At 42.4% G+C, this 11,793-nt stretch overlaps 1 protein-coding gene across 1 annotated transcript; it reads left to right on the forward strand.

The window, feature by feature from the left end:
• Positions 1-11,122: 11,122 nt before the first annotated feature.
• Positions 11,123-11,527, forward strand: LOC145418269 (uncharacterized). Its single transcript, XM_080286711.1, has one exon. The coding sequence runs from the start codon at positions 11,123-11,125 to the stop codon at positions 11,525-11,527; it is 405 nt and encodes a 134-aa protein (XP_080142837.1).
• The last annotated feature ends 266 nt before the right edge of the window (positions 11,528-11,793 follow it).

The raw sequence follows: 11,793 nt of genomic DNA on the forward strand, positions 1-11,793 counted from the left end.
CTAATTCTGGCCACCACCAAGTAGTGGTCAGAAAGTCCACTCCCCCAACCTGTATAAGCTCTTGCATCCATTACACATCTTCGCATCCTTCCATCCACACACACATAATCAATCATTGCCTTCCTTTCATTCAGTTCACCACCCACCCTTCTCATCACTCGCCATGTATACCTGTGGATCATTTTATGCCTGAAGAGGGAATTGGCTATCACCAACCCCCTCCCAGCACAAATGTCCACTAACACACTCATATTCTCATCTGTCTCAGCAGGCACACCCCACTCACCAATTATTCCATCCACCTTCTCATTCCCAACTTTACCATTCATATCACCGATCAAAAACACTCTCTCATTCCTTCCAAACTTTTCCATGCACACTTCTACATTTGTCCAGAACTCTTCTCTCACTCTTCTAGCACGATCTTGCATTGGCGCATACACACACACAATCGCCCACATTTGTATTCCAACTTTCAACTTTACCCACACAATCCTTTACCCAGCTGATCTTATGCTCTTCTTCCATCTTTTACTCACAACTATACATACTCCTTCCTTTGCCCTTTCATTCTCACCTACTCCTGCACATATACCCCATCCATACTCCCATTCTCTCACATTTTCTCCTCTCCATTTTGTTTCAGTTATTCCACATACATCCACTTTCGCACCCTCAAGCACCTGGACAATCTCTCTCTCTTTCACCTCATCAGTCGCTCCTCTTACATTCCATGTACCCATTACCAAGTCCTTTGTCCGGTCCTGGGTCGTCATGGTTTGGTCAGTCCTTGTCCGAGGCTTCTTGTTTGTTTTTTAGTTAGTTGTTTTCCGGGGAGGGGCACTAACTGTCGCCAACCCTTTTAGTCGCCTTTTACGACAAGCAGGGATACTGGGGGAGTATTCTTGAAAACCTCCCCTTCCCCCCGGGGGTAGGGGTTTTTTTTTTTTCAAGAATACGGTATATATATATATATATATATATATATATATATATATATATATATATATATATATATATATATATATATATATATATATATATATGTTTCACTCATCTTAAATATCGGGACCAACTGCCTAACCCCGGGCTCCTACGCTCCTCATGGGGCAATGTAGGGTTGGATGATGGATGGATATATATATATATATATATATATATATATATATATATATATATATATTCGTTCATGGTGAAATGCTGAAGCATGGAGGAGAGATAGTAGTAGAATGGATGTGGTAGATGTGCGGATTGGCCTGGGAGGAAGGTAGAGTCCTGGAGGATTGGAAGTCAGGTATAATTATTCTCATGTACAAATGAAAAGGGGAAAAAGAAGTGTTTGGTAATCACTGGGGCATTTGTCTTCTTAGTGTAATAGGAAAAGTGTATAGTAAGATACTTATTGACAGGGTTAATCCTGAAACAGTACACCTAGTTGCACCTATGCATCATTAGGACACCTGGGTCTCACAGACCCACAAAATAGAAACAAAAGAATTTCTTGTGTTTTATTTACTGAATCTTTGACCAATCTACAACCTTTTTGGTTCAATTTACTATGCAATAATGAATATACAATTAAAATTAACATATTTAAAGCGTTTTAGGCAAATTTTTGGAAAAATCTGTACAGTTTCTGTTTAGATGGACCCCGTAAGAAAAGAAACGACACAATGATGCTCACACTGCTGTCAAAGCTAGTGGCAAGAAGGGTCTTCGTGGTGTGGAGAGGGCAATTTACAGGGTGAAAAAATTTGCATCACACAACAGTAAATTTCAGCCCCCCTTATCCAGTACACCTGGGTCTCACAGACCCGACCACGACTTTAGTGTGTTATACACCAAAACAGAAGGAGACCTGGAAAACCACACAGCCACCTTTAGCATGGGCATCCAAACTTAGGAAGCTACTGGGAAGGACAGGGGTCCCTGGCATATAGTAGTTGCTGAACCAGTAAGTGGCAAAAAGTGGCCGGGTCTCTCAGACCCAGGTGTACTAGAAATAACAGGGGAATAAGTTGGAGAAGAACAGGGAGGCCTTAGGAAGGGAAGAGGTTGTATAGATCAGATATTCATTCTTACATCTTTAGTGGAAAAGTTTCTAGAGAAGGGAAAGAAGTTGCATGCAGCCTTCATGGATTTGGAGAAAGCATATGACATGATGCATAGACAAGGATTGTGGAAAGTATTAAGAATATATGGAGTAGATGGGAAGTTGCTGAGTGCTGTGAAGAGTATGTATGATGGTGCTAAGGCTGCAGTGTGTGTGGATGGTGAACTGAGTGAATTTTTCTCTTTCAAGGTTGGGTTGAAACAGGGATGTGTCATGTCTCCATGGTTGTTCAATCTATACATGGATGGGGTAATAAAAGAGGTACAAGGTAGGGCAGTGGATGTTGGAGTGGTCCTAGTGAGAGAGGGTAATGTTTGGACACTCTCTGTACTGTTGTTTGCAGATGATACTGTGTTGTTAAGTGAAGACGAAGGGGAGCTGCAAGGCTTGGTGGATGAGTTTGGGAGAGTGTGTAAGAAACGGAATCTAAAGGTAAATGTAGGGAAGAGTAAAGTGAAGGTCCTTGAGAGAGGTGAAGTCAGTGAATGTACAGTGAGGTTGGATGGTGAGGAAATAGACAATGTGAGTACGTTTAAGTACATGGGGAGTGTGATGAGTAAGGATGGAAGTTTGGAGGGTGAAATGCTTGAAAGGGTACAACAAGCAAGAAAGGTTGCTGGTTCCTTGAAAGCAGTGATAAGAAACTGGGAAGTGAGTATAGACGTGAAAAAGTTACATGACAGTATTGTGATAACTCTAACGTATGGAAATGAAGCTTGGACGTTGTTGGAAGGACACAAGTCAAGAGTGAGAGCAGTGGAAATGAGTTACTTGAGAGGAACCTGTGGAGTCACATGGAGAGACAGGCTGACAAAGGAGGATATAAAGGAACATTGTGGTATGGATGTGGATGTGATGGGAAACATTAGGAGGAACACTGAGGTTGTTTGGCCATGTGGAGAGGATGGAGGGTGAGCAACTGACGAGGAGAGTGTATGTGAGTGAGATGGAGGGGGGGAGAGGGAGGGGGAGGCCGAGGATGAGATGGAGGGATGGAGTGGAGAGGTATATGTGAGAGGGGGTGTGAGTTGGGAGCAGAACATTGAAACGGCAGGGGACGTGGAGGCGACTTGTTTGTGGCCATCCCGTAAAGGATTGAGGCATCTGGCAATAGATAGATAGACAGATAGATAGTTTATGAAACTGCATGTATTAGTTGCCTCGCTGGCCTGATCAAATGGTCTTGTGGGCCTTATATGGCCCGGAGGCTGGATGTTCCCCATGCCTGCCCTAAAGTATCACAACATGGATGATGAATTTTAGTGACACAATGGTAACACTAGTACCGTGATGCCTGATCTGAATGTGATATTTTTATAGTATCACAGTACAGACGGCAGGTGCTGGTGTCAAAATGGTGAGCCAATTCTAAAACATCAGATCTGTATATCGAGTTAATTGCAGTACAGATTGTAGATGTCAGCAACCACATGCCATGTGATGTGTGAGGAATGAAGGGGTTGAGCCCTATGTTACCGTGTCGATGGTTGACGACTAGACTTCATGAACAGATCTTCCAGCCTATGTCCAGTATCGATTAACATGTAGAACTGGATGACTTTATCTCCTCGAGCACGAGGATGTCTCATTTGCAAGATTTATTTTTTGCTGCTTTCAGACCTTTTTCTCTTACTCAGGAGAGAAAATTAATTTAGTAATGAGGCTAATTAATGATCCTAAACCTAACCTTTCTGTTGTTCTTAGTTTTAAGTGAGCTGAATATAATCATCTGAAAATAACAAAATCAAAAAGTCGTCAATGTAATGTAGGCTAGACATTAACCCTTCAGTCAAATATTCAATTCATTCTTGCTGCTTGAAGATGAATTTATACAGTTAAGGGGATATTTTTTCAACAGGCGAATTAGATACATCATTATTTTACCCATTTAAAAAGAGAAGCATTTCCTACACATTATAACACTGTTATTAGGAACAGTAAATTTAATACAAAAAAAAATGTAGAAGAGTTAACCCGCCTTGTCCCATTGACGTATATATACGTCTGAACGTTTTGTCACTGGGACTCCCGTTGACGTATATAAACGCTCCGCAATTGCAAGGTCCGTCCATTGCACATTTTTCAAATTTCGCTCATGATTTTTGGTACGTATACACGGGACACCTTCCTCTACAAGATGCCAGGCACAGACAATGCCTTACCCCGCATGACCTCCCCCCCTCCCCACACGCCATTGTCTTGGCAATTCACCTGTTACCAGTGACCTGGCCAGTAAATACATGTCGTGCCACAGTACAAAATTCAAGGCCAGAGTGATTCCCCAATTGATGACAATGTGGAGGACGAAGTTTACTTAGCATTAGAGGAAGAAACGGTCAGAAATGATGATGAGGTAATGCCGCAAAAAAGGTCAGGTATGTTGATGTGTTTGGTGAGTGAAACAATGCTTATACTGCCTATATTACTGTGTGAAAACCAATTACTCTCTTACTACATATAAATTCATACCAAATAAATAAAAAAATACCATTTATGAGTGGTGTGGAATAGTTACCCTCCCATATAACTCGTTTTCTTTGGAGCCAGCCTGATAGAGAACCCAGTAAGATAAGGGGTTCTTTTTTTTTTTTTTGTCTGACTCTGGGCATAGGCTTCACAACCTGCTATCAAGGCCCACCATTCCTCCTACATACCATACACCTCTACATGTCACCACTTCGGTGCTAACACCCACTGTCCATATTTAATACATGCTAGGGCTGTCTCATACAGGACTGGTTTATTGGTATTAGCGGGGGTATTTTTACGACATGTCGGCGGATCTTCTGGTAGATCAGCAAAGCCTGATTGAATGAAATTCAACTCCTTAAACTGTTCCCTGCCCCAGCCGGGATTCGAACCTAGGTCCTTTAGGACTACAGGCCACCTCTACCGATTGAGCCACCGCCTCCTCTGTTACCTGTATCCAGTATTTTAAACCTCAGGTGAGCAAATTCTCTATGAATTTTCGATGTTTCTCACCAAAAGCGGAGGTTTGAGCAAAAAAAAAAAAAAAAAAAAAATCCAAAATTGGTCGGAATTGGGGGGGAGTCAGTGGTGGAAAATCGGTCGAAACGGGGCATGTTAATGATGTATTTTGCACCAGCTGAGATTTATGAGGACTGAGAGGAATAACAATGCAAAAAAAAAAAAAAAAAAAAATGTTGTGGTAGCCAGGTCTGTAAAACTTATGCATTGTGAAATGTATGCCTGGTGTGTGAAAAGAGTGAAGTTGTGAGTGGCATTAATCCGCCCCATCCCGAAGACGTGAATTCACGCCTCACATGATGTGCACTCATATCCCGGAGACATAAATTAACGCGGCAACATTGCAAGGTCCCTAATCTGCACAATTTAAACTTTTTGCGAGTGATTTTTGGCACGTATACACGGGACACCTTCCTCTATTCCTCTACAAGATGCCAAGCAGGGACAATGCCTTACACCGCATAACCTCTCCCCCCCCCGCCATGCACGCCATTGTCTCGGCAATTCACCTGTTACCAGTGACCTGGTCAATAAAGATATTCAGGGCCAGACTGATTCCCCAATTGATGACAATGTGGAGGACAAAGTTTACATAGCATTAGAGGAAGAAACAGAAATGATGATCAGGTAATGTGGGAAAAAAAGGTCATGAATGGTGATCAGTTAGTGAGTGAAACAATGCTTATAATGCCTATATTACCGTTTGAAAACCAATATACTCTCGTACTACATATAAATTCGTACCAAATAAATAAATAAATACCGTTTATGAGTGGTTTGGAATAGTTCTCCTCCCATAGAACTCGTTTTCTTTGCACCAGCCTGATAGAAAACCCTGTAAGGTAAGGAGGTACTCCTACTTGGATCGTGTATTTGAAACCTCAGGTGAGTGATTTCTCTATGAATTTTCGATGTTTCTCACCAAAAGCGGATGTTTGAGCCAAAAAAAAAAAAAAAGGTCCAGCAATGTTGGGACTGGGGCGTACCACTGCCCAGAAAACGTCGGGATGGGGGGGGTTGAGTCAACTCTTGTTTGTCAACTGCGTAAACAAGAAATATGTGTGCATGTGAGTGGAGGGGGGGGGACAAAATTATGAACAATAAGGTTAGTGTGTTTCTTGAACTGCACAAAGGAATACACTAGTATCATTAAGGCAGACAGTAAATTCTTGCTAAGCCACAGCTTTTATGTAGAATTCATCCACCAACAGTTCAGTATACGATAGTATAAGAGAATAACTGTAATGTACCTCATGAAGGACAGAGACAAAGGGAAAACATGCTTGCATAATCTTAGCCTTTTATGATTCCAACGAAATAAAATTGTCTGGCAGTAACTGGGATAGAAAACTAGAGGTGTCCCTAACATGAGAGAGTGCATGGTACTATTTTTAGCAGACTCCTGAGATGCTTTCTCAGCTGAACAAAATCGTTTATCACTAACGGCCATTAAATACTGGAGTAGTCTCGATTGTAAGAGGGATCTGAGTGAAGCTTGGAGAGAATACTAAAGAGACAGGCTGAAAAGCTTCCATATATGTGACGTGGAATATGGCTGAAGCGCTTGAGAGAGAGAGAGAGAGAGAGAGAGAGAAATTCAAAAGGTGACCCGTGTGTTGATTGTGTGCTTCACACATTGTGAGAAGCCAAAACTAACGGTGAAAGTGTCTTGGTGATAAGCTGCAAATGGCGTTATCGCGACGTGAAGCCTGTGAGAGTTGCCACCATTATGACAGCAAGATAAAAAAGCTGGTAGGAGAAGGTGGCAGGGACGAGAGAAAAACCAGTAATTGAAGTGTGTTCGGGCTCTCGAGAATGTGCTGACAGTGCAAAATGGAAAAGGGGGAGGAGGGAGGACATGGCATGCGAATCAAGAGAGTAAAGGTAGAATAATGAAGCATGAGCAAGCAAAGAAGGACCGTAAATGGATGAACATAGGGAAGGAAATGGAAGAGAGGAGAGGGAAAACTGAGAGGGCCAGGCATAGGAATAAAGCAAACAAAGAAGGGTGAAGACACTGTAAGAAGAGCAAGGAGGAGATGGAAAAAAAACTATTAAACGGAACATTTACAGTAACTGAAAGAAGAAGAAGGAAGAAGGGTATGGAGGAAGAGGAAGAAAGAGGATAGGAAGACAGGAAAGACAATTTCAAAATAAGACTTTTGCCACATCCTGCGTCCCCAGAATAGGAATTGGCCTCCCCCTGCCTTCACCCCTGGAATTGGACTTACCCTTTCCCTGCACTCCCAAGATAAGGGTTTGAAGTAGAAATGGAAGAAGCCAATAGAGACAGATGAAAAAAACAGAGAGTGATAAATCAATGGAACAGAGAATATGGATGAAGATGAAAAAAAGAGGCAGAAGAAGCTATCTATCTATCTATCTATAGCCCGACGCCCTAATCCCGCAAAGGGTGGCCGCAGACAAAACGCCTCCAAGTCACTCTGTCACCCACCATTTGACTCCCCTCCCCCCAACTCACCCCCCCCTCCCTCATATACCTCTCAACTCCATCCCTCCACCTCATCCTCGGTCTACCCCTCCCTCTCCCTCCCTCCACCTCACCTACATACACCCTCTTAGTCAGTCTTTCATTCTCCGAGAAGGAAAATGATGGTAAATGGATGAAAAAGAGTAGAGTGTACATGACGAGATATGTGAGAAGATGCAAGCAGACTCTCAGCAAAACACAGAAGATAACGGAGCATGACTGAAGAAAAGGTTGAAACAAAGAGGTAAATAAATTAAGAAAACAGAGGAGAAATGGACACTTGGGCAGAAGAGATTAAGTAGGTCTCAGAATAAGAAGAGGAATGAAAGGGAAGTAGCTGTAGGGAGGGAGATGAATCAACGGTCCATTAGAAAAAAGAACTGGAAGAGGAAAAATAAGAATTAAGACAGGCTAATGAAGGGCTAAGAAAAAGAAAATAAGAAAAAAAGGTAACGAACAGAGGGCAGGTGAAGCAAGAGACCAAAGAAAGAAGTTCATATGAGGAAGAGCGTGGAGCAAAAGGAAAGAAAGAAAAGAGAGCATGCGAAGAAGAAGCATCTAAATGAAAAGAACAAAATACAAGGAGAGAGAACGAACGGAAATAACTGAGCATAAAAGAGGAAGGTTGCAGTCGAACGAAGAAATTCAGAGAGTACAATAGAAGCGGGAAATGAAAATGAAAACGAAGAGAGAGAGAGAGAGAGAGAGAGAGAGAGAGAGAGTAGACATTATATAGGCACTAGTATATATCTCATTACACAATGTACAGGATGTAGTGTCTGCTGGAGACATACACAGCTTCTCACTAGGAATGTCAATCCACATAATGTCTATCCACGATCTTATTGTCCCAGACCATCAAGAATCCTTAACATATGATATATCTCAAACAATCTCGTTGTAGTCCAGATTACCAAGAATTTCATGACGTATTCAAACACGTGGAGTAACCAGCCCTAGTCGGTTAGTCCACGTGAATGGAAATCTACTAGACACTACATCACACACACACATTCTCTCCAAGCTGTATATTATGTCGGGGATCTTTCCTTCAGGTCAGAATGGGTTGGAGAGAAGGCCCGGTAATACGAAGGTCAGATAGGAGACTTTGCAGTCATGCCACGTTACGCTGTAAATCACTATTTGATAAAACTGTACAATATACTCCGTAACCCAGGAGTGCTCTAACTCACCTCACTGATACACAAGAGAGAGAGAGAGAGAGAGAGAGAGAGAGAGAGAGAGAGAGATCTACTCACTCTAGCCGATGACACACCGTGTAATACGCAATGACAAGTTCGAGCCATACTACGTCTCCCAACTTTATTCTGCCAGTGCTCCGATGATCAACAGCCGACCTCCCTATCTCTCTGCAAGCATCTACGACCATGCTATCGCGAGGAGAATAGAATTTCTGTGAGGAATTGAACAGAAAAAAAAAGAAAGAAAGAACAAATACAACCAGAATACCACAAAATTGCCCAATGACAAGTCTGATAAAAACTTCCCTCATCCATTGCCTTCTAGATGCCGAACTATACAGGGACCTTGAGGTCGAGATCACTGACCTTGTGCATGTCAGTGTAAGTCATCGCAGTCTGTATGTCCACCAAGTTTGGTGACTCCAGCTATAATTGTTCATGGAAATTTAAGGTGAAATTTGGAATATCTGAAAAAATCCCAATTTTTGAAACACAGGCGATCTCAGGGAGTAATCAACTGATTTAGAACAGTACTCCTTTCTGCACTGCATCCATCTTATGGCTATTTTCCAGCAAAATTTCAGCTTCCTAGCTTAACCTGTTCTTTAGATGACGTGACTGACTCGCTTTTTTGTGTTCTGGATAATATCCGGAGATCCAGTTTATGAATTGCCGCCATATTTGACCTAAAGAAGCGGACAAGTTGACCAGGTTTATAGGCTCTAGGCCAAATGGCCTTTTAAATATAGCAATTTTAAATAATTAATAATAATAAGAAGAAGAAGAAGAAGAGGAAGAAGAAGAAGAAGAAGAACATCAACAACAACAACAACAACAACTAGAAAACATTCAAATAGTGCATACCTCTGCCAATGCCATTGCCATTAAAAAGGATCCGGATCCGGAGGCGTGGATATAGAATCCGGTTCCCCCCCAAAATTAAATCAATTCTTTCTTGGCCCATGGCCTAACCTTCCACAAGATTTAATTGAAATTCATTGAAAACTTTTGAAGATATTGTGCAGGATACGCCAGATCCGGATTCACTTCTTCCTTGGACCATAGCCCACCCTTCTACAGAATTTCAATGAAATTCAAGAGGAACTTTTGTAGACAGCATCTGGAAAAACAGACAGACAGACAGACAGATGAAACTGGCATAGGCATAGCGCTTGCCGGACGGATCCGATTGTTTCTGCTTAAATTTCAACAGTGTGTAGACAGTCATTTGGCGTCATTTTTCGCGCTTCATTGTGTAGCACATGTTGGGTTTAAGACCAGTTGCGCCAGAAATTTCTCCGCAATTTGAGAGGAATATAATCAATTTTCGAAATTTGAAAAAATAGTTCCTGTGCTGGCCACTGGGTCCCGGCGATTTCCGGATCCACGGCCATTGTGGGGTTTCATCTCCCCACCTGGCCCAGGCCCTTCGACCAATTTTCATGAAAAGGTTTATGAATATCTACCTTCCGATTTTTTTTTTTTCCAGAATGATTGACTTAATATTGTGGCCTGTTGAGAGCAGACAAACAAACAGACAGGCAGACAGATAGACAGACAAACATACAGAACTGACAAACATGCGTGCCGAATCTTTTGATTTTGACAAGCAACAAACATAGGTGTGTAATATAGAAAAATAACCAGAGAGCACTCAGAAAGTGCATACCTCTGCCAGTGCCACGCCATTAAAAAGGATCCGGATCCAGGTCCGTTGAGATAGGATCTGGTTCTGGATCTGGATCTGCCCTCAAATTTATTAAATTCTTTAGCCCCTTTCCCACATACATGATGTTTGTACCGAACTGTAAAGAACTCAAAAGCTTGATGGAACCTGGTAAAATGGCCACGATCTTTGTGTTTTACGAAGCGGTTATGTATTTCTTACCAAGTGCTGCAAAGTACCTACGCTGGACCTACGACTCTACTACGAAACACTACAAAGCCATTTTTTTTCAAAATGTAACTGTCAAAATCTATGTACGAATACTTACGATGTACTTGCGAAGACCTAGGAAGGGCTATGAAGCTCTGAGATAAGCTACAATTCATCACGATATGCCTCAGACGGTATTCCAGGCATATGTAAAAGGAAGTCTGTGGAACAAATGCATACACTCTCAGCTCTACAAACAACCCAGCCACAGTACCTGCACCCATCTGTGATGGACTCGAGGATTCTGCCATTGCCTTTCACCGAAATGAAACTGCTGAAGATACAGTGTGATTTATGAACGAGGTTAACCCAGGTAAAGCAGAAATAACACCAGAGAAGGAGAGCAAATTGGAGCAAGTCGTAGATGCTCAGATGACCTCACTTTGGACAGTATGAGAACCTCAAGAGGGATTGCAGAAGATGCCAGTGGTTTTCGGAATTTTTTGCGGATGGACCATGACATGTTCAGGGAGATGTTTTACAGGGTTGGGCCTAGAATTGAGAAGGACACATTCTGGAAGAAGGCCTTGGAACCGGGGGTGAGGCAGGCCATCACACTACACTACTTGGCAATGAGAGACAGCTACAGAATGCTGCAGTGTGGTTTTAGAAAGGCCCACAACACAATAAGCAAGATAATTCCCAAAACCTGCAAAGCTATAATAGAGGAGTACCTTGAAGAGGTCTTGTCCTGCCCTACAACACCAGAGCAGCAGAGGGAAGTTGCTGCCCTGTACTCCAAAAGATGGAGTTTTCACCACACAGTTGGCATTATTGATGAATGCATGTGGCCATAAAGTGCCCTCCTCAGGGTGGATCTAATTACTATAATTACTAGGATTCCACTCTATTGTCTTCATGGCCTTGGTGGATGCTGACTGTAAGTTCCTGTATGTGGATGATGGTGCCAATGATTGCTCATCTGATCGAGGAGTCTTCTCGGTCATTGTACTTAAGGAGGCTTTGGAGGCTAACTTTGTTGGCCTGCCTGATCCTGAACCTCTTCCCACTGACGACCAACCAATTCCATACCACTTCACTGGGGATGATGCCTTCCCACTAA

Source organism: Coenobita brevimanus, chromosome 113 (assembly GCF_032717465.1).
Source record: "Coenobita brevimanus isolate Jiangsu-jjx chromosome 113, ASM3271746v2, whole genome shotgun sequence".
NCBI lineage: Eukaryota > Metazoa > Arthropoda > Malacostraca > Decapoda > Coenobitidae > Coenobita > Coenobita brevimanus.

Excerpts from the sequence above, each read along its gene's own strand:
- LOC145418269 (XM_080286711.1), top strand. The coding sequence starts at position 11,123 with ATGAGAACCTCAAGAGGGATTGCAGAAGATGCCAGTGGTTTTCGGAAT.